General features: G+C 36.7%; 1 protein-coding gene across 2 annotated transcripts in view; it reads right to left on the bottom strand.

Moving 5' to 3' along the window:
• The window catches only part of LAMA2 (laminin subunit alpha 2), a 393833-nt gene that overhangs the window by 145200 nt on the left and 221162 nt on the right, over positions 1–27471 (bottom strand). For both annotated transcript variants that reach the window (XM_068938256.1, XM_068938257.1), the window contains exons 15-19: positions 24098–24209; positions 20056–20169; positions 13262–13389; positions 7628–7714; positions 1225–1436 (exon numbers count right to left, since the gene is read on the bottom strand). In XM_068938256.1, coding sequence (XP_068794357.1) covers positions 1225–1436; positions 7628–7714; positions 13262–13389; positions 20056–20169; positions 24098–24209 — 653 coding nt within the window. The remainder of the gene's footprint in view (positions 1–1224; positions 1437–7627; positions 7715–13261; positions 13390–20055; positions 20170–24097; positions 24210–27471) is intronic.

Genomic DNA, 27471 nt, shown 5'->3' with positions numbered 1-27471 from the left:
GTTTCCCAGCCTTAGTGGAGAAACTTGGTGATGTTTTGTGTCCCACTGGCTCCAGTGGAGCCTGCAGTGGTCCAGCAGAACACAGTATTCCTACTGTCAAACTGCAGCCCGCTAACAGACCAAATCCTGAGAATGCACACCACTGGCTCAGGCTTTCGTGCTTGCAACAGATGCTGCAAAAGCATTCCCGGTGTTCCTATACACACAGCAACAAGACACCGGCCTAACTCTTTTTACTTACGTTTTATCCTGATATAACTCCTTTGTACTTGATGGAGTTGCTCTGAGTTTATTACAATGAAAGAAGAGGATTAAGTGGCAGTGAAATAAAATACTCTGCTCATTCAGGACAGCCAATAACCCATTGTATTTCATCCTCAGAGTGGGGTGGGATGATACATGAACGTTTTTCATTTAAAACCCACCGGTTCCAGCTAACAGCTGCATTCTGCATTGCGTCAGCAAGAACTCAGTGAGAGCTACTGCCTCCTACAGAGGCAAGAAATCTGCTGCTCCTTGCTAGGAATAGCTCCTGCTCCCAGTGAATCTTCCACCTGCTCTCAATAATTTCTTGAAAGTCTGACTCTGGAGTTGGGGCTCATACTTAAACAACATGCCACCAACCAGCTGAGCAGTGGTAGCTTGCTGCACTGCTAGGGCACCTTAGGAAACTCAGCAGGAGCTGGTAGGCTCTGGGCAGGTGATTCGCTACATCTTGCCCTGGCAGAGGCAGCAGCTCCCAACTCTTACTGACCTCATGTGGTGGGGAGGAGGTCCCAAGTCCTGCTAAGTTTGGACCCTACAGTCACTGAAATATCATTCCCTCCTCCTTTCAGTGCCAGGCCTACTAGTAAATGGAATTTTTCTCTTTGGCTTATAGCATTTTAATGCATCATTTTTATTTCTTTGTATTTATTTTTGTGGATTTGACATTTAGTATAACCTTTTGCATCCATGCAGCGCTTAGCTCTCCCAGGTTTCCTGCATGTCTGCTTCATTACTGCCTCAGCTACAGCAGGAAGTTTTTTTAATAGGCTTTCCTTTCTATTTACTTTGAAATCTCCCTTTCCAGATGTAGATGCAAGTGAAACACTATTATTATTCAAGGTGCAAGCATACCATATCATTCTCCTGCTCACACATACAGAGGCACATTCATCCTCTCAGGAACACTGATATAGAATAGATCAATTCTGTCAGGAGCAGTAAAAGTTCATGACTTACGTTGACAGTTCCTTGCATCAAGAGCATCTCCAAAATATCCATCAGCACATCTCTCACAATATTGGCCTGTTGTACCTGGCTTACATATCAGGCAAGCTCCAGACAAGCTGTCACAGCTGCCAGGAACGGAGAAGTCAAGGTTGTCATTACACTGGCATGGCTGGCACGATCCCCCTGGTATTAAAGGTTGTCCAAAATAGCCTTCTGCACACCTAAGGTAAAAGACACCATCATTTAAGATCCTTAAATAATCCCCTCGTGAGAAATATTTAGTTTTGTCGTCTCACTAATAGCTAAAAATGATTTAATCTTCTTTCAAATGTTTCTTGTCTTTTTTCTCTCTGCTGCTTTCTCCTTTTTAACAACACTGTAGATACAGTACCAGCTGAAATCCTGCCAGTTCTGCTAGTAATTAGATTTCAGTGGGGGAAAAATCTTGTCACTGGCACTGAAGACGAGACAAAGCATAATAAGAAATCTGTCTATTGGCACCCTAGAGGAATTCAGGTCCATGTTAGACAGGCTTTGTATTTCAGCACATCATGTGTAGATGTTCTCTACTCATTTACCAGCAAGCTTGATAATTTTCTCCCTCCACCTTAAAGATTTTCTTGGTTTAGAAAAATAGGTTCAGAAAATAATACAGATATAAATGTGTTTGTTTTCCTAACAAGATCCTCCCCAGATCTACATTCCTCTGATCTACGGCATGATCAGAAATGTTTAAATTAATGGATAGCTTATTTCTGTGCATATGCAGATAATGAAAAGATTGCTTGTTTTCATAGGAACTGTATTGATCAATAATATAGCTTCATATAGCAAATTTTAACAGAGATAATATCACCTTCTTTTCTGCCTTTCTCACCAGCAATTTTCTGAGCATCCCATGTAAAACAGGTTAGTGAATCTGACTTAACATCAGTGTATATTTTAAAAGCAAATTTCTACTAGTCTCACAGCCTATTCCCTATTTATATTCTGGTCTGCTTTCTCTTTCCATTACATTTGCTCACTCTTCACAGTAAGACCAACTTGTAAAGGGTGAAGAAAAAGAAGAAAAATCCCCTGGTTCCAGCTAATACTGTTATTCATGTATTCTCAGATGAACTCCAACCAGTATAAAGAAAACAGAAAGTACATAAACCACATTGCATAAATTAATGTTTCCTACTATTTTCAAGTCACTTCAAATGCAGTTCTGATGCACATAGACATCCTCTCGCCTTTGTAACAGTACTGAGTGGTATGAATGAGCAAGGATTTTGAGCAGCATCCCAATACAGAAACACGAAATTCCACTATACTTTCACTCCTGCCCTTTCAAGAAAACCTTTGTGCTCATCAAATTAATTCTTCTCCTTAAACCTAGAACATCTCATGAAGCTTCCAGTCAGATCTTAAACAAAGTAGTCAAAACCTTTTAAAAATATTTAATATAATTGGCAAAAATTATACAAATGATGGATGACTGAGACTAGGGAGGAAACTACAGCTGGATTCAATCAAACACTTCTTTTGTGGTAGGCTGTTACACAAACAGAACATGATTTTTTTCCATTCTCTAAAAATATCCAAATGCAGACTGAAGATGACATATTCATACAAATAGTCCAGTGGTTTGGATGCTTGTAAGCACTCAATAACATGCATAAAATTTGCACAGTCTATCCCACTGTGCTGTATTCCTTTTGCATAGCCATCTCTTACAATTATCTTCTCGTAACAATAGTGCATCAAAATCTTGTCAGTGATCATTAGAAAATGTCATGTATGTTATTTTCAGAACCTGCCACCGATGTAGGCACATATTGTAATACTGTACCTGTTTGCATTCCATGCAAAGAAACAGGTTTCTCTTCCCTGCATGGAGGATATCTCAGCAACCACACATTTTTTGCTTACTTTTGGCAAACAAATTGGCCTTTTTGTAGAGATGGCATCTCAGTTGCAAAGGCTAGGAAGCTTTCTTTTATAGGTAACAAGAACTCTGTTCTATCACAGCTGAGGAATAGCTAGGTAATACATGGAGGATCTTGTATTACTTAAAATGGATGGCATGTGAAGCTTCACTTACACTTTGGTGAGACACCTCTCCTTCATCACAGGAGTTACTTGCCATAAATCTATAGCTTTTGGTACTACTAATCTATCTGACTTCACTTAATGTGTGTTCAGTTACCTCTTTTGCTTTTCTTTAGGCATTAGTTCTATCTTTGGTAACATCCACAGAAACTTACAAAGCAGTTCACTGAAAAAGTACTCCTAGGATTTGTGAGAAACACATTGCTAATCATATCCTCCTATTAATAGCAGTAGACTTTGATAACTCTTTGTATTCTCATCAGTTTAGACCTTGCCGAATGAAATTAGCGTAAACCACCACCATACATTATCTTGAATCCACATTCAAGATAATCCTGAAAGTAGGGGAAAACCAGCTAAAAATAACAGAAGATTGTGTGCATACATTTACATGTGAATTCTTCCACTTTTTATTCCACTTCTGCTGAAGTTGCAAGTGACATTAAAAAATCCACTTTCACTAATCTCATATTTGCTCCCCTTAGGGCATTTCTACTTCAGCTATGCCTCTCCATTTCAAAGCATTACACCTTTGGGAAGTTTCATGTTAAAAACAATGCTTTATGTGACATGGAAAATTATTTTAATACACTACAGAAAATACATCTCTTATTAAATGATTGCCAAGTACAACAGAACCCTCCTGAGATTAGAAAAAATAAATAGAAGAACTAGGAAGAAAGATATGCAAGAATATTTCTTTATTTTTCTCTCTTCCTCTTTCTATGTTCATTTTCACCTTCAAATTCAGGTGCATCCTATGATAGACATCATCTTTTTTAATGCCTAATTTATGTTTTTATCATTTGTTTTGGTACGAGTTGTGCCAAATACAGGGCTCCTATATAAATATATATGTGTATGTTTTGTGTGTACATACACAAATATGCATACACAAGTATTGCACACGTTTCCTTACATTTACTGGAAAAATTCTCCTGAGATGGAGTTAATCGAGGCTGCAAAGCCAAACAGTTGAAAATTTGGAAATACTACTTTACAGTTGCTTTGAAATTTATAGGCATCCAACCTATATACGCGATTGGGCAAAAGTCCTGTAGAGAAATGGTCTATGAATATGCAATTAAAAATCTTAACTCAGATGCACAACATAGATATTATTGTTGCAGGACCAAGAATAAATCTGACATTTCCTAACTTCAGAGTGCCCAGCTTTGCAACCCGTAAACAATCCTGCACAACACTTTTGTTGTATAAAATTTCCTGAACATTTGATCCTTTTCCCATCAGCACTGCAATAGGACTAGTAATTTTGGCCCTAGTGGAAGAGTTATTCCAGGAGGAAAAACGTTGCTGGAACCATACTTATGGATCAAAGACTACTAAAAGAGAAGCTAGACTCTAACCCTTTTTGTTTCTTTCCTCTAAAACTATGAGCTTTTGCTCCATGTCAAGACTGCAGGGTTGCATAGCATAACAACATAAATGCGGTGGGCCCAACAGACAACTTACACACTCTTTTTGACTTTCTTTCACGCCTTTTGTACAGGAACTGGGAGACTGCCTGTCCTATTCCACAGCCCTGGGAAAGCAGGCAGTGAGAAAAGGAAGAAGAAATCTAATTTCTTGGGGAACAGATTATATGGGAAAGCCTTGCCTGACTTTCTCTACAACTACAGATATCTGGTAGCTCCCAACACAGTTTGTATCTGCTATTATTTTGATGGTGTCAGGAGCCAGACCCTTCAAAATATTCAGCAATTTTGGCAACATTTTCCTGAAAAGTCCAAGTGAGAGAAGGAACTTTCTTTCTTTGACATTTTACAACTCAGATATATCTAAAAAAGAGCACCTGTGTAGCCTGGGGGTTTTTATCCATATTTCATATCAAAGGGCTTTTGTAAATCATTAAGATGTTAACGTTTCATTAAAAAAGTCCCCAAAATCCTACGTAATACTGTCCTACACAAACTAAGCACAGGATTTGTGGCCTTATCTGCCTATAAGAGGATGATTTTGGAGGCCAAATAAGAAGTTGCAGTACAGAACTTTATATGAAGCACTTCATGATAATTTAGGACTGTTCAGTTAACGAATCATATGACTCAGATCAGATGTCACTTTGCTGTTGCTAAAATGAAAGAGAATTTCATACAAACTCTTTTAGCAATTATACAACCGCTATTAATAGCAAAAGGCAACATGCTTTCTCCTGTTCGTTATTATTGACAGCTGTGGGCATTTCCAAGCAACTTGTTACAATTAAAAGCAAATAGTTCTATGAGCACTGGAATTAATGCCCTAGTTTCCAAAGGATATATACCTCACAATTACAAGCCTAACAGATGATTATGTGCAGCAGGATGTTGCTGTTCAGCAGGGAGTAATCCCTCAGGCTACAACAGTGCTTTTTTCTTGCACTGTGAAAGTTTTCTTATGGGCAGGACATTTAATAATCTCTCTCTCATGTATTCTCTGCTGTTTAATCAGGTGCGAGTTCGCACCATATTCTCTCCCTTAGCTATGTCCTGATCTACTGACCTTCATTCAGTCACTTCTTTTCATAAACTTGTAGGAATAATTATCTTTGAGACCTCCTACCCTTCTGTCAAATTTGGTTCAAACTGACCTACAAGTTCAAATGTCATTGCGAGCAGCCAGCCAGACATGCACAAAACGATCACGCTAGTCTCATTTCCTTAGGAAATCAGGCTAAAATCCAAGCCTGCCACTTATTCAGATTCCACCCTATGGCATCTGCAGCCTGTGCTCCGCTCAGAAATAGCACTTGTTGCTAATGGAAGCTGTCAATGACCCTGCATTGACAAACTGCCACCAGAGTGCTCTTGATGTGATTTATTCCTGCCATCATTAACTCCACAGCCCACTAGTTGAAAGGAGGGTGATGACTTCCAAGACAGACGGAAAAGACGGGCAGAAATAGCACTCAGCGGGAGCAGACTCAGTGATGATGGGTGGAAGCAGGTGACAGCCTGCACTCTCACTTTAGGACATATATAGCACAGTAGGGGATTTAAAAGGAAGTAGCTGTGAACGTAAACTGGAAAAACAGGACTACAGGGTGATTCACAACGTACGGCCAGGTTCCTGCTTTCCTGATTGGCTGTTCCTAGTACTTCATTCCTACTCTTCCCCATCCCAGCCTGAATATCGTAACAGCCTTCAGTGGCCTTACCTTTTTTCGGGTTTAGGTTGGAAAATACTGCAAGCAGCTCATGGAAGTGCCAAATGACAGAAGAAACGGAAACGCACATGGGGAAGCCAGTCATCTGGCTCCCCTACCTCCTCTTAAAAAGGGATCGTTTCCAGGGTCACAGGGGATCACGGTGCCTCGGCAAATGCTGATGCATCATGACTTCCAAACAGCTACCGGAGTTCCCGTGGCATGCTGACTGCTCTTTGAAGCTCTTCCATACGTGTGAAATCCCAAGGGCTGGGAAGGAGTGCAGACAGTGATGGTATCACTCGTCTGCGTACTCTTGCCTCCTGTGCAAGTGGGTTCCTATGAGCTTTGCATTAGCACTTATATTAGGCTCCCATTTCATTTAAATTCTAAATGTGACCTTTTCAGAATAACAGGACATAAGAAGAAAGGTGGAGTCCTTGGGGGTGGGAAATTTCTCTCTCACTATTAACATGTCATTCAGAGCTGTCATAGCCAAAGACAGACTAAACATGAAACTTTTATTCATCTTTTTGTGTAGGTAGTAGTGAAGCTTATGAAATACATATTGAGCCTTTCTAAGTATTTGACAAATAGAGATTACCTTTTTATCCCTAAAACCTAACTTGTTCTACTTGCTAAATAAGGACTGTAGCAGGAAACTAGAAGCAACAAAGAAGTAAAATTTTATTTTTAAAAAATAATTAAAACCAACAAATAACTTATTACAAAAACTCTACTCTGGCTGCATATTGACTTTTCAAAAAGAGGCAGCAGTAATTTATTGAAAAATTGATTTACCATGCTCCAAACTTTCAAATGACAAAAGAGGCAAAATAATTGTAAAAATCTCAAAAAGGACATAGAGAAGCTAGAGAATCATTAAAAATGAAGGATTCTTACCTCTTATCAAATGCTTCTTTGAAGCTTTGCACTAAACCATAAAGAAATAAAACAAGCACTTTTTGATATACAGGATGGAAACTAGGATAAAAACTGTAGAAACATATAGGCATGTGGACATCAGAGGAGGATGTACAGTAATTTCTTTGGTGAGTTTCAGAACATAGGGATGGGGAAAAGAAGGAGAAGTAATAAAAAGGTAGGAGCAGTTCCATGTGATTAATACTTATGTTTCAGATTCAAATGGTTAAAAGCATGGTGCTTGCTTACCTTTCGCAGCGTGGTCCCACGTACCCAGTTGGGCATTCATCGCATATTAATCCATGACTTCGGTCAAAATGGCATGTCGGGCTAAAGCTGTGTTGTTGATATTGGGCAAGAAGCGGGACAAGGAAGAAACATAAAGAAAAGATTTTTAGCAGCATAGTTCTGCTCCTACTTCAGCGACCATTAATTTGCAAAACAGTGCCTGGGAAGAGTGCTTCTCGTCTAGCACGTGGGGCTTAAGTTGACTCCAGCAAATGGAATTTGGAATGACTTTGCTATTTCTGCCGACCCTGAATATAGTGTAACGGATGGCAGCATCCCAATAGCCTGTTATTACGGGACCTAAGCCTGCCACCGAGTGGTCTGTATACCATCAAAAAGGCAGGAATGTACAGCTGTTTGTTTGTGCCCCTGAGGACCTGGCAAAACAATCTATGCCATAATATGGCCCCTAAATAAAGCTCTCCGAAGGATAACTGATTTGAAAGCTCACTTAAGTGTGTGCACAACCGACTGTGAAAGGAACCCGCTGACCAAGAAAGGGGAGGAGCAAAAAGGAAAATCTGGTGCAGGAGTGCATTTGAGTAAATCTAGTGGCAAAGACCTAAAGCAACAGGCCAGACCGTCACACTGAAGTTTAAGAATAGCTTGCAGAGTAGAAAGCTTTATCTCTTTGCTATGCTCAACTTATTTTAGCTGTGATTTTACAAATAGGGATACCATAGTATTTGCAAGCTTCACCTCTTGATGACTGTGTTTAACTCCTAGCTGTGCTCCTTTGCTTTTTTAGCATTTTGCATTCTGTAAATTTTTTTCCTTAAGGCCCTTTGATGAGGAAACCTCCTGACAAAAAGACACAAACTGTTCAGAAGAAGAGGCAATTTATTCTATCATTTGGAGGCGCTCATCAGAGATACAGAAATGTGGGCACCTTTATGGGGCCTCCTGTAAATAATGGTAATCAATTCTAGTCAAACAGCTTAAAAAAAAAAAGAAAAAGAAAAAGAATGCAAATAGGAGGAAGTATATAGCTGGGTGACTAACGTGAAAACAAAGTACCTATCTAAAAAAAAAAGATAGTAAAACAACTTATCTTTTTAGCCTAGCAAAATGGAACTTGAGAAAGAATATAACTGCTCTTACAAAGACATCAGAAAGAAGGCACATAAGGTACATCTATGGTAAAAAAACATGTTAGAACAGTAACAAACAGAAGTAATTTGACCATGGATAAATTAAAGCAGCATATATGAAGAAGGTTTCTGGAAAATAATAGACACAGTGAGACCAGAAGAGCTTAATCAGGATTATGTAACATGATTACCTGCTGGTGACTAGACTCCATTACTCAGGAGTCATAAATCCTATGAGCTGACCTCAGTTATTCTTTCCTTTGTTTCTATTACAGATTCACAGACCCCCTATCTGTCACAAGATAAGTTTTCCCACAGATATATGAGAAATCACTAAGAAAAGTGTGGGCAGATCAGGTGCAGTAAACATCCTCTTTCCCATTAGGATTATGTTTGTGTTATTTTGCAATATCTTTCAATTAAAAATGCAATTCAGGAATGTATGAGGAGCCAGTTGGTGAAATAAAAATTGATCCTCTAATTTTAAATTGCAATGGAAACAATTTTAAACTGAGGTACATATTATCATTGAATGTAATCAGCAGCACCTACTTTTCAAATAGGATCCGGCTTGTCGGTCCTAACGTTGTTCTTTCACGAGAGCTACATGGAGCTACAAGCTTTAATGGAGATACTATCACAGCTCACTATAGTGTTGCACTAGACTGGCTGTTCCACAGATCCACTGAGAACTCAGAATTCAATTGTATCAGTTACAAAGATAATAAAAATTAGCTATTTATTTTTAATAAGCAATAACAATTAATAACAGAATTCTCACATTTTAAGCGTTATGCTCAGATCCAGTGTCCTTTGAGTCTTTCTCTGGCTTAATAGTCAATCCACATAGGAAAATTAAACATTAATATATTGAGAAATTCCTATTTGCATATAAAGGAAATGCGTGATAGCAAGGTGAGAAAAGGAGAATTTATCTTCCTGAGATTCAGAATCTCATTACGTACTAGTGATAAATTCTAATGAATGGTGTGCATTCATCAGACAAAACAAGCTTCAAAAAAATCTTAGACCCGAACTAATCATCATTGTTCTTTTCAGAGTTTTTACATATGGTAACAAGATTCACATTGACCCATGTCCTGACTCATGTTAATACACAGTTATATATAAGCGTATATAGTATATGTTTATATATTTTGGTAGATAAGGCATTCTAAAGGCTTACAAATACTTTACAGAAAACATCTGTCTGGAATAATTACAGATTCATGATTTCTAATTAATGTTCCAAGAAAACATTAAAAATTTTGAGACCAATCAGATTTCCTGGTGGTAGCACTTCAGTCATGACCTTCTCAAGACTGAGTGAGATATGTTCTAGCTCCCATATCCAAGGATATAACATTCTTGTTGGGGTCTTCATCACCCATATTAAATTTACCAGTACTTCAAGAGTCAAGAGTAAAGCAGTAATCCCAGACAGCTACATTTGGTAGAAAGAACTTTGTAGTAGTATATCTGATAATTTATTTGAAAAAAAAAGTTTGTATGAAACTCCTTAAAGATTAAGAATGTTAGAACAGTTTTTAAGAGTGATAAATTAGTGAGAAGAGATAAGAGAACATTCAAATAAGTATTATATATGCCATTTATAATATGGGTATCTCATTTGCATCCTGTTAAGTTCAGATACAGAGATATTTTCAAAAAGAGGAAAACATAGCCTAGTATCTAGAAAACAAGCCTAGGAAGCTTAATAATGGTTTTTTGATTTTTCTCAAACGTCTGTTCTGACATATGGCAAGTCACACATCACTGTTGTGCCTAAGAATGCGGTTTCGTGATTGGCTTAAGCCTTGTATATGGAAACTGCTGCCATAAGGAAACAGGAGAGGGGACAGGCTGCAGCTAACCGTGCTTAAGTGCACCTTGAAACTACATCATCATCACATTTGTAAAACAGGTAGAAGAGTTCTCCTCTGCCCTATACGGCATTGCAAAGAAAAAAACACAGATTATTGGGTGCTGTGAGAACAGTGATGGGAACCATTATAAACATCATAAAGCCGTAAGACCTTGCTATAGAAGACAACACTGATCTATTAATATCTCTCAGAGGTTCATTACACGGACAATATTCTGTGTGCACCAGTGCCTAGTGTTAAGCTTAGAGATCTATGGATGCGCAGTCACACCATGTTAGGAACTAAATACTACAGCAATTAGAACCTGAAGACTGCTATTTATTGAATATATTGAATATATAAACTAGTAACTTATTAGGGTCTTCAGAAGTTAATGGGACAAAAAAAGATGGGGTCAATTATTATTTTTTACATATAGTATAAATGGTATGTTTAGAAAATTTGGTCCACGATGATAAATGAGGTTGAAAATATAGGAGTAATACAGGAATTTTTAGGTATAGGAATCATTTGGAGAAGACAACTGGGGGGAGAAGGGTAAACTACATCTATAAGAAATTTCCAAGCTTATATCACCCTAATCTTTCACCTGAGGGACATGTGAAGGCACCCAAGTTGTCTACAGACACTGTCCCTAGCATACCAAACCCAATGCCAATTGACAGTTACGTTTAAATCGATATAGCATTAAGGATAAAAAATGTGTATTTTAACTATCTTCAGAGAACATATTTACTCCTTTAACAGTCTCTTCTTTTTCTCATAAAGCACGTTTAACAACTAGTCTAGAAACGTAAAATCAGGAGAGCTTGAGCTTTACAATAAGAGTTCTACAAAGCTTGAGGATGTTGCTCACAGTTTTGCTTTTGTCCTTTTTAGAAATAGGGAGCAATTCTACAGGTCTAATCTAGAGATAAACTCTGTAGGGTTCAGGACACCCACAGTTCCACAGTTCAAGAATAGTTACATTCTGTATTTGTTTTGGACCTACATTTTTCAAGAAAATGTAATATCAAAAAGGGACTTCTTTTCAAAAAAGAAACACAGCCAAAAACCTGATGAATACATAATAGAGGTCCCCAGGCATTTTGCCAATAAAAACCTAAATCCAATCCATTTGACTTGGTTTGTTGCACATCTGCACGAGATATAAATGTGACAGTATTTTTCCTGATATGTCAGTAGTGTTCACAAAGAAGAGGAAGAGAATTCACTACCTCTGCAATGAAATGCTAAGTATGTGAAAGCAATGAGGACATCAGGGGAACCATGCCTGAGCAGCAGACATAAACCTATGTATATCTAATGAAATCATCTGTATAGAACTATGGCAACAGGAAGGCAGGCTGCCATACTACAATCTCCTGGAATTCCTGACAATAAGGAATAAGGAGCTCAGATAATTCCTTTCCTTATCAATGCAATTTTAATGTGGAACAAAGCCACCCTAGCCAACTGTTAGCCTGAAATAATTAAGAGCAAAATTCAGGTCATTTGTGCCCTAGGTTAGCATATTGCCATTCAGATGGTGTTCTCGTCTTCACTTGCCTAGGCCTATGTTCTGAAATGCTTATATGGACTAATGATCTCTTTTCAGAAGGGAGCGGCATCCAATTTATGGCTAGAATTTGGGTAAGCATTAGTGATCACTGCAAAAACGTCAGATATGTACTCAGTGGATCCTGATCTTCCTGTACAATCGTTTGCTGCACTGCAGGCCAGCACCTCTTCTGCAATGATCTGGACATGTGCTGCTTGCTCGAGGCCTCCTTCTGTCTGAAGCTATTCTGGATGGCATAAACCAAATACATTAATTCAAACTGATACACTTAATTTCAAATGTATGTATATGCACAAGAAAAGCTGACCATCAGCCAAGATTCTCATTTTTTTCCTTCAAACACATCATGCCAAATGATTTTGGTATTCTTATTTTCCAGATACTGCCTGGCAGGAAAACCAGTTAAAAATGTTCAAGCCATTTGTTCAACTAAGTTAGAGGCAGTTAAGTAGCACAGGCAACTTTTTGCAATGAATTGTTCTTAGATCATAGTTTTGATTAATTTTCCACTTTTTTCAGTTGATGAAAAAAATTTATAGTGATTATTCTGAGATATGGTAATGAAATATTTTGACTTGCAAGATTTAAGGCTAAATTCAGACTCCAAATGAATCAACACTACCACTGAACGTTGCCAGGAGGAAAAAAAAATTAAAGCAGAAGGAATCACAGTCTTATTTGGTCAACCTAAATTGATTTTCAAAAATCAATTATTACAAAAAAGTCACATATCAAATCTGTACCTTCAACTTTAAAACCAGAAACAGTTACCCTGTAAAGAAAGCAGAAAAGCTAACAATAATTATTGATTAAAACAAAAGAATATTTGTCTAAAATTCTAGGTTATCCTTTCTACCCTAGTCTCAACTAGCTTTTGCTTTGTTTTTTGCCTCTCAGCTGCACTCTGTGCAACTGTAAATTAAGAATACAAGTTTATGTTACAGAATTATTATTTAGTTAAAAAACAAAAACCCTCTACTATACATGTAAAAGTATCAATTACAAGAATACAATTGACTAAGTGAAGAATTGTAATTACAATAAATATACATCTTACTTGTTAGAAGATATACTTAATGGGCAAGCACACAGCTGACAGTCTTCAGCTGTCCCTTTAGTAGGATCTCCATAGAAACCAGGAAGACATGTATCACAATATGAACCACCTGTGTTGTGTTTGCAGTCCTGAATAGAAGATGAAAAGTACATGATGTCATTTCAAATTCACAATTAAGGTTTTACATATGGAACAGTCCCTAAGGTCATTCACGCTGGCCGTTCTCTCCACAGGATTGTAAGTCTACAACGCATATTTTAGTGTTCTGCTGTTCAGCTGAGAACCAGTTCTGTAACAATCAGTGCTTCATAAACACCAGGTATTTGTGTTCTTTTAGATATTTTTTTCTATTCAAAACAAAAAGAATATTTAACTGCAGCCCTTTACCATTCCAGTGTACAACTACCACGTTCTTGTTGCAGTTTGCTTAAAAGAAACCACCCGTCAGAGCAGTATGGAACAGGTTTATTAGTGCAGTCTTACAACAGACAATATATTTTTGAAAAAAAAATTACAAGTTTCAAATGCTGATCCTGAAATACAGCTCAGACTGTGTAATATATAAGAAAGAATTATTACATTTCACATCTAAGTGCCCTAAGTCATTTTATAAGGTATATGGCTGGCGATATACTAAATACATTTGCGAACAGTATCAAAGCCTGAATTGTTTAATTAACACTTGTTTTTAAGGGTAATATCATTATACCATTAATACCATATTTTATGGGTAGAAAATAAGGATGAGTATAAGACTCTCTCTAATAATTTGTGTTTTTGTTTGTGTCTGGCCTTCGTAATACTAGAGATAGTTTATCTAAGCATACTAAGCATCCAGAGTACCCGATAAAATTGGCAGCAGTAGATCTGCATGTCAAATGACATTGTATTTGTATAACCTTTGGCTTGATCTCAAATTAAATGCTTTTTGCCAGAATCAGAATGAGTCCTCTGAGAATAGGCTTCACATGATGACCTGTAGAAACAGATGCTGCTAAGTCTTAGAGAATATTATGATCTCTGTGCATTTTCTTCTTTCTCTTCACCACTTAGGATTTATAAATCCTAAATAATTTAGCTGGATCCACCACAGGCTCAGCAAATTAGTTTTTTGACTTAAACTCCTTTGTTTTGTTTCCCACATTTTTAGCACACCAAACTATTCCTTTCACCACTATTTGCCACAAGCCTTAGGCAGTGTGAAGACAGAGAAAGCAGCAGAAATGTTTTCAGCCATTGAATGCCACCTTAATGCGCTCAGGTTGAGAAACTGTATGCCAGTTTGAAAAGGTCAACACAAAAGCCATGAGAGGGACTGTATCTAATGGTGGTGGTGGGGGGGGGGCAGGGCAGGTGGGAGAACTGAATTGTTTTAATCTGATTTAGACCACAGGTAAGCGCCAGATCACATCGAGAATCTTGGTTTCATCCTAAAATTTTGTCCAACCTGCTACTTCAGAATTCTTGATGTTTTCTAATACGAGTAGGTATTTCCAAATTGGTGATTTAATTAAAAATATTTTAAAAAATACATACTTTAAAGCTGTCTTCTCATTTACAAAAGAGCTACTTGGCAGCTCGTCATGCATGTGGTGCTCACTGATTTTTAATAGCATTACTGCCTTAAGCATGCAACATTCTTTTAATAAAGGATAAAGAAAATGGAACTATTCTAAGGAACTGTGTGTGATTTCTTCTTCAGGACCTTCCAGGATTGCAATGATTTGTTGAATATACTTGGGCAGCTGAATGAGTAAAATACACTTTTCCTTCATAAGCACAGAGGAGTCAAAAGCATCTGTTTCTAGAAATGCTGTTTACTTCCAGAGGTTGCATTCTTATTGCTTGTGTATACAGTCAGCATATCTTTGGAACAAGAGCATTAGCCACAATACTACATTTTCACATAGTCAGTAGGTCATGAGCAAATACCAACTATTAAGACCTCTAGTCAAATAAAATTATGGCTGTAGAGCCTTTAGCTGGGTTAAATCTACTTCATTAGATCATTTAAGTCCATTTGATTTTTTACTTCGAGTGCTAACATTCAAAAAGATTCTACCAGCCATGCTTAAGAGAAACTGGGAACATTAAGATACGCTTTTAAAAGAAGTTATGATAAAAATAATTTCAATGTTTCAAAAGAAAAACCCTTAACAATTCAACTTTTTTAAAGCATCATGTCAAATTATTTGTACTTTATCTGAAAAATAATGGATTCTTCTTTTGAGTTAAGTTTAGCTTTAAATATTCTCAGACATATCTTAATGTTTTTCAAGAATATGAACTACTTATATGTCAAGGATGTTATTAAAGTGAGGGGAGCTAACAGACTATTTTAAAGCAATGTCTCTCTTAGACTGGTATTTGCAGCTGCTGCTGTTTTGTTAAGTTAAAAAAAAACCTTCCATTTTGTAAGAAACCAATTCATATTACAAAGAGCTGACCTTCTCTTTCATGAATTTATTTTTTAGAAGTCTTACATTAGCCATTTCTGTGTATAGCTTCTAACTCTTCTCAGTCCAGATCTCTATATCTGCTTATTTCCTCACCAGGCCTCAATAATTAAATTTAATAATAAAAAGAAAAACACTCAGGTACGGTGCCAAATCTGAGCATATGTTGCATGGTGTTTATGTTATAGTACAGCTGAAAGATAATGATCCAGTGTGGTCCTATATTTTTCTCCCTGAGCAAGACTTTTATAGATCAAGACAGTCTTTCACATTGGCTAGTCAGGAGGCTGCAGGATGAAGAAGAAGAATTATATAGTGAGCAGATGTGACATAATTTGCCTGTTCCCTTCTCTATGCATTAAACTTTATACTCACCTGCCAAATTTATAGATCAACTTAAGCACTGAAGTAGATAAGTTAATAGCCCTTCTAAAGATTTTATCATTACCCATGAAAAATTTGTGTTTCCTTGTTAGCAGTGGGTCTAATCTCAGTCTGAAACTTGCCAACTGTATGGCTTCAGCACAGCAATGGTTTTGAGCATCATCTAGTTTAAGCAACATCTAATTGCACTGAGATTATTTCTTTATAACATGCTTAAGCACATCAACTTTTAACTTCATGTCCATATGAACATTTAATTTCCTTGTTTGTGTCATGGGACTGGGTATAAAGAAGATCACGATGCACTGTCCCTAAACTGCTTAGTATACTATATATATATGCATATATATATTTATATTTATACACACACATATATACATACACACACACATTTTCTCTTTTACTCCCTTGGAAACGGATTTTGTTCCGGCACATTGATCTAGTGTTTTGGGGATAATCAATGCCCTGTTCCATGGATCCATAGACATTATGGCCAGGAACTTTTTCCTGTTCAAATCTTTATGCTTTCAAATTCCAGGTGTTGGATCTCAAAACATTTTGAATGCATCAAAATGGACCTCTTCTATCTCCAAATACTATCAGACTTCACTTAGACAAACTCTGAGTAAAAAAGACTGTGAAGACTGGATAATTTCAATGAAATTTTTTTCTTTAAAAATTTTATGCGTGGATCAGACCTCATTGCCCAAAGACTTAATTCCTGATGTCCTAAATTGTGTCTTCCACTACTTCCTACTGAGCCAGCCAACCAATCTTGGAAGAAACCAAACGAATATCTATATGTCCAATCTCAAGGAACCCTAAATTCAGACTGAAACACACCTCTGCTTGGCTGGGTATGCAGCTGAGTGCATATGAACATATAAAGATACAGTATAAATAGAAAGCTAGGGATGAAAATAAAACTTTAATCAGGGAGTATGACTGACTCCAGGAAAGTATCTTTGGCATGCTAATGCCCTTCTTTAGGATATCTGTCACAGAGAAAATCAGGGAAGTTGCTTGGTTAAGCTGGTTAAAGAAAGTGAAAGGATACGCCTTATACGCCTATCTTAGTAGATTCCCTGGTCACCTAGGCCAGACAACTGTATTGTCTCTTTAGGAGCATGAATATGCTCTTCTGTCATTTTCAAACTACTGTAATGTCAAGACTACAGAGACAATTCCCTTGCCTGGTGTTACAAATATAATCTAAGAGTGTCGCAGAGGCTTTACATGTTTTTCACCTGTGGTATAGCCTATATTGTATTTAGTGGAAAGTCTTTCATTTTGTTACTGTGTCACGTAAAGATAGGTGAGGACATTTTGTCACTCCTGTGATGAAAACTGTTAAAAGCACAAAACATCCACTAACCCTGACACTGGCCTCAACCCACATGGTATATGCTGTTTATATACAAAGGAATAAAATACAAAATGGAGGCTGCTGGGGTCTATCCACTTACCGATTTGAACACATCCTGGGTGGGGGAAAAATCTTGTTTTCTCTGGGCTTACTGTTAGGAACATAATGCATTGCAATTAATGAAACACCATGGAGTGTTTTTGCTCTTCACAAGGATTAGGTTTAGCCAGCCTCCTAAAGCTACGGTAAATGTGCGTATGTAACGCTACAAAAGAGTACTTCTGTATGTTAGCACTTGCCCTATGTACCAAAGCAGTTATCACGTATATCACAATGGGAATGAGAATGATATATCATGCAGCTCTCCATATGGTTGCTGGGGATCAAAGGGCTTTGCAGGTTACTGCAAGGTATGCGTTAGAAATGAGCATTTTATACAGGCCTGTGTTGGAGCAGATGATCTGAGCTTTTATCATGAGTCAAAAACATATTTCAGCTGCTTTTCAACTACATTTCAAAGCTAAGGAAGAGTAAAAAGAAGTATCATATCAGTAAATTAGGTGCCTAAATTGTCTGTTGTATTACTGAAAAAACACCATGAATAATAATAAGGAGGCCAAAAGGCTGTGTAAACCTCAATAGAAAGAACGCCTTTGATGTGAAACATTTCTCTTTTTGAGCATTCAGAGTTCTCTCTCCTTCACTTCAAAAGGCTTATGATCCAAATTGAGTAGCAGCATTTAATAGTCTGCATGGATACTAACCAATTTAACTTCACTTACAGTGTTTTCAAAGTAAGCTGCAAGAAAACCCCAAACTGCTTTTCAAGCAACCTGTCCTCCTCCTCTTTACAGGATGACCTAGTATAAGCTCAGACAGAACATGAGAAGTACAGAATAAATGCATGATAACCTATACAGAAAAAAATACATATTGTGTGTTATTCATTTCAAGTGGCTATTTTCAACTTCCTTTTCAGCGCTGTGTTATCTCTACACCAGCACCCCTTGAAACATCAGATGGGGGAGCTGTACTAGCTCAGTCGATAGTTCATATCAGCTGAAAAGTGCAAAAGCACTACAGTACGCAATACGTTTGCACTACAGTATGAGCCTTCTCTCACATCCCAGGGAGGTGCTATAAAGAAAAATAAAGAGGGAACCTCTTTGCGCAAGGGCTAAGACTTGAAGGCACAGAAGCAGCTTCAGAATGCCATCTGTCTATCCACCTCTAAGCAAAACAGTCTGTAGCTATGATATACCTTAAACAGCATTGCCCCTTTCCTTTCTTTTCTGCTAACAGATTTTATCCCACACTGATGTTATAGACCTCATAGCTGGAGGCCACAATCATTAATGTAATAAATTCTATCTTTGTCAAGAGAGACAAATTTATATTAGCCTAGTGATGAATATTTTCACCGCATATAAGTGAAGGATTCAAAACGTGACTGTCATGTAATACACAGATTTTTCATTCTAGGTACTTCTTTAAAGCTTACTGTATAATTAAATTGAGAATCATTTTAAGCTTCTGTTTATGAAAAAGCAATCTGAAAAATTCACTGATCCACAAATTAAGGATATCTTGTATTGTACTGCAATGCAATTAAACATCTTGTATGGGGAAAACAGGAAGACCAGTGATAATTCTAAATGCCAAATTACATTGTAAAAAGCCTGAATTTTCATTTTGGACTTTTCCCAGCAGCTTTTTCTTAAGGAAATAAAAGGGAACATTTAGAAACATGCACAATACAGAGTCTGCTTGAAATTCTGCAGGGAAATGAGAGTATGATATCCCACTAAACTGGCACTGGCTCAAATTGTGTTTCTGCAAGACTAATGAAATGAGAAATGTTGTTTCAAGCTTCATGCCACGTCAGACAATATAAAACTAAAATGCCCTTGAGTTAATCAGAACAGTCTATTCAGCATAATTCACCTATTTCAAAAGGCTACTGAATGGGCTGGAAATAGTGGTATGCTGGTAGGCTTGCTATGGATAATATCATGGACTGAATTGCTGAATTAGTTGGTAACTATATAATAGCTCTGTATCCTATAAAAATAAGTTGAATTAGCCCAAACCATGAGCTTTTATTAATTTTTTTAATTATAATTTATTAAGCGTTTCTTCAAGGTTTACTAGGAAGCTAGATGAAGGAAGTCGTTAACAATATCTTCATAACATACTTGAACAGAATTTACCAAGTTGCCTACTACATACTGTAAATAGAATGAATACACCGCAGGAGACAGATGGGAGGGGGAGAGAGATCTTGCATGGAAGATCATTGATATATTTTGCTGCTCTCTGCATGCCACATTTTATGCTATTGATCCTATTTCAAAACATAAATCTCATGTGAATAAAAAATTCCTTTTGTTTAACTGTAGAAGCTCTCATATCCTCATAGGAGGAGATCCTTAACTTCAGCAATAGTTCAACACAAAGCTCTGTTCTGTCAATCACTGCTTTTTCTCCTTGAGTACTCCAAGTCCCAGAGGTGGTTAATTCAATTACATCGGTATATCAAACTGATCTTGGTCAAGTCCATCAGATCTCTTGCATGTAGTGACACTTACCAGGCATTTTCCTGTGATATCATCACACAGTTCTGCATGACCAAAGCATGTACATGGTGCACAGACTCCACCAAAAATCGTGCCGTTCACACGCCTGTGCTGAGGCCAACAAGACTGCAAGGAAGAAAACACGTTAGCTAAAATGTTAAATGCTGGTTGGAACAGCGGAAAGAATAGGATTTTGAAAATATTACCGAATTTGATACTTGCACACCCAAAAAGTACTTGTTAAGTGACTAAAAATACTAACATTTCTCTAGAAAGCTGTTCTTTCTGGCACTATGGATTTGCACTGACATCAGCTTTATTGGTAGGTGTGAGATTGGGCGAACCCTTAACTTGATCATTCTTCTGAAATGGTAAAAGAAAGCAGAGAAATGAAGACTTGAAATATAACCGCATCAAAGAAAGAGGTACAGATTGAAAAATAGCCAAAAGGCAAAATCCTGAAAGAGAGAGAGAGAAGGAAAAAAAAACCCAAAACAACAAAGATCTTTTTTTGAGAAGCTCAACTGCAAACAGAAATTAAAATACCATTTAGTCTTTCTTGTTTCAGAGTCTGACAAAAGACAACACTGAATTAAAACACAGGCTGAAAACAAAGCTACCCTTTCATTTACAAATTGTATTTCTTAAATATAAAGTATAGTAATTTCCCTTTAAGAAGATGCTCTGATCTTTTTTAATGTTAAATTCAGATCAATATTAAATGCATAGTCTTTTTTATTTTTTATTTTTTATTTTTTTTAAGAACTGTGACATCTTAAAACTGTGATTCATCAGCAAAAATTCAGCTATTCTGTTTCTTCATAATAAGATGTCAGGCAGCAGTCTTTCTTACTATATATCTCAGAAATGGCTTTACTGTTTTCCAAACTATCTTTCCTGTATAAGACTGCTCCTATGATCCAAGGATTTCGCATAATATAAAAAGGTGCATGACAAAGTGTTGACCTTGAAGAGCACCTGCCTAATATAAAGAGGAGGTAGTTTTGTAGTGATAGACTACTAAAACTATTTTAAGTAAAGAAAATCCCTTTCCCTCCATACACATTCTCAAATAGGTAAAAAGAAGTTTCACCTTTATAAAAATAAAGTCAAAATCCCTTTTTTTCTTATTCCTGTAAAATATGAAATTAATTCAAAGATTAGTTGAAAAGATTTTCTTAAGAAACATTACAAAGAATGAGCGATGTTCTTATTTTTTATATTTTCATTCTTGGTTACGCATTCCTAAGATAAACTGTAAATACTAAAAATGTAAATTCAGTGTTAAAAAAAAGACCTTAACAGAAATTGTTGTATTTTTCCCATACTGCACAAGATGCAATTGCCTAAGCTGTTTTAATCTTTTTCCTCTTTCGTAACCTATACATAGTGATTCTGAAAGGAATGATCTCATGCATGGATGTACGTGATACTATACCTGATAAGGCTTTGAAAGTCACTAATTCTAAAGGGCTTAAACACGAGTTCTGATGATGGAATATAAGAATATGATTTAAAAGAAAAATTTACAGATTGAGTTTTTAAGAAAAAGAATAAATATATATAAATATAAAAGAATAATTAAAATGTCAGGAAAGTTCTTGACCATCATAGTAGTGCAAGTTAAACAGAACTTCTTCCATAGTGGAAGTAAAAGAGTAAGTAGAGAATAAATCTGGTAGGAAAGAGCAAATAGGTATGAAGATGTTGAGAAGTAAAGCTGGGAAGATTCACTTGAGTAGAACAAAGAAACAATCACAAATCCGTCCCCAAGGTATTTGAAATTTAAAATTGGAGCTGCTGTAGCTGTGTTTATGTAATTCTATACTCAGTTCTCAGATATGCTAGGAAAATATAGCAATTTTCTTTGTATAGAACCCTGCGGAAAATTAATTTCAAATTTGTACAATGGAAGAGTCTCACAAGAGATAGTATATTTTAAATGGGATTGGATGGCTTCTAGAGACTGATCACCCCAAAACATTCACAGTAATAATGTAAGTAAATAATGGTTGTCTAGTGCTGCAGCACCTATGCCTGGTACCTCAATATCATTATGCAGGAAATAAACACATACCTTAAATTATATGAAGAACAGAAAATTAAACTGAAAACCTGCAGAATATCAATAAATCTGTACTAAGTTGAAACTTGAAAAAGCAAGGTGTTAGATAATGCCAACAGTGTTCAGAAGAAACAAATATGATATTCTAAAAAATTCCACATTTTCAATTTTTTTGTCAATACTTTTTCAACCACTGGCTTCTCTGGCGATTCAAAACTTTACGGGATTCTTTCTTACTTCTCCTAGTCAAAAGAAGCCAACAACCGTCTACTCAGAACACAAAAAATATTTTCATATTTTGCTATCAAGGACAACTGTCCAACACAGATCAAACGTTTAACCTGTGTTAGAGAAGGCTCACGAGAACTGATTTTGGTGAATAAATACATGGAAACTAAAACTTGTAACTGTGTCATTGTTATTCTGAAACAGGCCAGCTTTGACTAATGGCATGTCTGAGCCATTTAAAAATGCTCTGAAATTCAGTGAGGGACACAGGTAAAGTGTGCTCATACAGAGGTCAGTCAAATCTTCTTGGCCTTCAGCCTTAGGAGGAAACCCAAAACACAGGTAGGGAGTATGATATGGTATACTCCAAGAGGTCTGCAGTTAGGACCACCCCAGGCATGCACTGTGACTATGGGTTCACTGAAGGGTCTCCATGTCCACCAGTGTATGTACAGGCTTCAAATTTGCAGCAGTCTGCATATGTTCTTTGTATTCTGGGATCCGATCTTACATATATATATGTATATACAATTTCAAGGATTGTTTTAGAGATAACATTATTGTTATTGGAGATAACATTAGCATTGAAGGATACAATACAGAGAGAAAATTTCAGCAACATCAGGGCAGGAATTCTACCCACATAGTACCGCTTCTACAGCAACAGTACTTACAGAAACATCTTCCAAATTTTTACCTGGCAATCAAAGCTAAACATGAACTGCGAGGAAAAATGAACAGGTCAAAAAAAATTGTGAAGTATAATGGCACTTCATCCAACCTCTTCCTCATATAGTTGAACAGATAGACAATGGTTAGATTTCAAAAGAGTCCTCAGCCAAGGTAGGCAATATTCTTCTCCTATTTTTTTCCTTTCTATACCATTTCGGAAGTGATAGAAATATCCGTTAATTCCTTCAGGTCTCCTTTCTAGATTAGTTTATCAAGCCCCAGAAACAAGCAAAAGCATTTGGCATGAAACTAGACTCTAAGCCCTAAATATCACACATAAGCATAGAATATTTTAAAGAAAAAGAGAGTTGACAAGCAAATGCCTAGAGTGCCTGTGTAAATGGCACACTGTTTGTAGTTTTGTGAAGCAGAGCATCTTGGTGTTTGAAACTATTTCCTTAAGGCAAAGCTTATGAAGAATTTTTTTTTGCTCATATTTACCCCAAGCTATGCCCACGTGAGCTAGTTAATCATATATGTACTCGCATGAACACATTCTGTGAGCACTAATGAACCTGTGGGAAAACATGTATTTTCTGAGCATGTTTGTATGTTATAATTTTCAAGAGGACTGAATAAAAGAGATTCACAATTCTCACAAACAATCCTCAAAGAATCTAAAGCAAAAGATAAATACCTGGGGAAACAGAACAGGAAACTCAACCACATTAACTCAGATAATGTGATACATCAGTGTTGTGCCCAGGTCAGATAACTGCCTTTTTCCTTCTAATATTGATAGTTTCCATGCATTTGTGATCTCAGTTGGCTGAAGAGTACAAGTATTGTTTTAGTTTTTTTTAATTAAGAGAAAGGTCTTTCCATAACTTAGAATTATTACCACAGAGGTGTAATACTTCAGTTTTCAAATATTAACAAATATAATGAACCACCATTTAGAAATAAAGGTAACTAGACAAGCTATGCCAAGTTTATGAAAGGAATGGACAACTCTGCTATTTTATATCAGCATAGGGCCAATGGTTACAACTGGCAATGTTAGCGTGGTTGATCCATCGTGATACTCACTTCGCAGGAGGTACCATCGTACCCTCGGGGACAGTCACATAACTCCACTGCAGATGCCACCTTCCTCCCAGTTGAAGAGTGGTCAGCAGCTTCAATGCTAACTCTACGCAGTCTGGATGTAACAGAAATAAAATGGTTAATGCAGTGAATGAGACAGAAGTATATGTGACATTCACTCACTGGCTTGTGTATTTTGTTTAAAAATAAGGAGGTATTCATACTCATTTATTTATTTCTAGACTAAATGTCTGTGGGCTTGTTACTATTTTTGTCCATCATGAGAAGGAGACTATGGTCAGATACACAATTAAAAAAAAGTCTTACAGCCCTCTATCAGTAGAAGAAAGGTTATTCCTGGCCTGCAAGCTGCATGTTCTAACTTGTATTACAGCTGTATATACATACATATATACATATATATATATGTATATGTATACATATATACATATATATATATATGGCTTATTTCTCACCAACCAATGTCTTCAAAATTCATAAACCACTACCCCAGCTTTCTAAAATATTAAATTACTAAGCTTTGGTTATAAGGTATTTCTATTCTGGCAATTTTCTCTCTGAAAAAAAGATTTCAGCTCTGTCCAAGGGGATCTAAGTATTTTGTACATGAAAGAAAAAATAAATCTTCTAACATAAATCGTAGTTTCCCAAATGACAGAGAAGAGAAAATTGGGGAATTTTCTGTTCCACACACAATCTAGAATCAGAAAACACACAGAAAATTTACAATCTACCTGTCCTGCAATCCTTATAGCATAACCTGCATATCACCACTGTTTACCTCAGTAGCAACTAGTCCTAAAACCAGTAACTTCCACTATATCCTTTACGGAAAGGGAGGATGGGAAAAAAAGGTCAAGAAGTTAAAAATACTTGGCTGCTTAAAAGAAATGCTAGAATTCTCAGCCATTGTTTAGCCAAATACTGAATATGAGTTTTATTTAAAAAAAAATAAACATGGAAATACAATAAGAGAGACAGCCAAAGTCTCTCTGTTGATAAGCTCAGGGGTAATATGCAAGCTGGATGTAGTTTATCTCCACAGTACCCAAGTTGGAATTTGAGGATTTAATTCTTATGAGAATTCAGACAGAATTTGGGCACTACAGAGATTCAATGATACCTATTTTCACCTAGCAGTCTTAACAGAGTGTTTGATTACTAGAGCTACCTGAAAAGCTTCTGCTGAAATCTCTTTCAGCAGAAAATACCTTTCTATCATGATAGGCATTTTGTTAAAAAAATAATCAATTTTCTTTGGAAAAATGTAACAAACTTTTTTTCCTCATACTAAGACATTCAACTTTTGGCAGCCAAACATCCCCAAAATTACTTGGATGACCTTGGATAAGAAAATATCCAAGAAAAATATTTTGTTGTTAATGCAGTTGTGGGAGGAAAGGATGAGACAGGATATTTTCCCAGTCAGTTTTATGACTGTTCTCAATGAGACAGACATTAAAAGTAAGGGGAAGAGATGAACTTTCTGAAATCAAGGCAGAAGTTTCAGAAGAACAGAAATGCTACCATGACTGGAGAGACACCTGGAATTTGGAGAGACTACTATTGCAGATTACACAGTTAGAGACCGGAATCTAATTTGGTGATACTTTAACTTCTGCAAAAGGTTTTAGAAGCTGTTTTGAGAAAATGATGCACGTTTCTATCCAAATCTTCAGTAAGAGCTTTCTCACTTTTCAACAGTTCTCCTTCACTCCCTTGCTGCGCTCTTATTTTGTGATCATCTTTTTAAGTTTTCCTTACAATAAGCAACCTCTAGGATAAAAGATGCTGATGGTGATGACTTTAATTTTAAAAAAATCTCATAATTGAAGAGGAAAAATCTGTAAATGAAAAGGAAATGACCAGAAGGAGGCCAAATGTTATTTGTCCCTTGAACTACAGCTAGTTCCCTCCCAGCACGAAGTAACAGATCCTGGAAAAAAAGAGAAGCACTTACACACAGAAACAATCAACCCAGTATTATCCCACATTTGTATTCACTGAATTGCTCCAATTTTCATTAGGTTGTGCTATTTGCTAAATGGGATTTTAATGTGTTTAACAGTTTTTAGCATTAATAGTTACTCATTGAAGAAAGCTGCAGTGATTTTTTTCTTCTCATTTTGATGCTGTAATTTCTATTCCTCGATACCATTCTGCATTCAATAAAATACACAATGCTGGCAGTAATGGGGCACCAGATCCTGAAGATGCATGAACAATTTGAGATTCGACATCGAGACCAAATATTTAAGCTGACTGTTACTGTCAGCAGGCAACTGTTGACTTCTAAAAACAAACAAGATAAAAAGGGACGGGGATGTTTCAGGCAGTATCAACATAGTTTACTGTCTGCTATGCCAAGCATCTGAATCACATCAGCTACATGAAGTACTGACCCAATCATTGCTCATTTGTCTTGAAGCCAATTTTGCATATGGAAGAAAACCCTCTGCCTGTTCTTCCCTCTTCTCTCCCTGCCTCTGGTGTGATTCTATATGTGGTCGAAAGGAATCGTTGTCTTTAGCAGCCCCTCTATCACAGTGCCCAGTGTTCATCTGAGTGTCTACACTATTTACCATTAATGGTCACTCCGAATATTAAAAGTAAACAAACATTACTACTACAACTTTCCTTGCAGCACAAACAAAAAATATTAGATTAAACAACATGATACAAGACAGTTGTCTTTTCCTGGCCTGTTGCTGTGCTTCTACCACAGAAGGACTTAATTCCAACAGTTTGGAAGATCTGTCAAGTTAGAGCAGGATTTCCCAATTTAAACCCAGAAGCTGTGAAATCACTTTCAGATTGATTGCTGTGTTTCTCTGTTGTCGTTTTTCATCCTACTTGATCATCTAAATGAAAGCCCACTCATTTGAGGAAGCTTCCTAATTATGCCATAAAGCAATAACAACATTTTAAGCTTAAAATGTTTAAACTTAAAAGGACGCACAAATGTTCTCAAAAACATGTTCAAATCTAACCCAGCATTACTGCATTAATACTATTTAATAATTATTTGAAAGTGCTACTAATTGACTAATGCTTATAGTAGGCTAAGCAAACTAAGGGAGAAAAGGATGATCTTTAAGTTAATGCTCTTGCTAACTGGACACAACGCCATGGAATTCTCAGATGTCTTTCTACACGACTGCAAATAAGTGACTTAATCTTACAGTGCTTCTGTCCTTGTCTCTTCTCGAGCACAGATTATAATAGCACTCTTGGAAATCCTTATCCTTGTGGTGTCCTTGTGGGTTAGTTTGTTGCATAATTCTGCTGATGTTTTGAGGCAGAAATTGTCATTTATAAAGTATCTAATAACCCTGGAATACTTCTGCCTCTCTAAC

This window comes from Struthio camelus, chromosome 3 (assembly GCF_040807025.1).
Source record: "Struthio camelus isolate bStrCam1 chromosome 3, bStrCam1.hap1, whole genome shotgun sequence".
In the NCBI taxonomy this organism is placed as follows: domain Eukaryota; kingdom Metazoa; phylum Chordata; class Aves; order Struthioniformes; family Struthionidae; genus Struthio; species Struthio camelus.
This window is presented reverse-complemented; position numbering and strand designations above follow the sequence as displayed.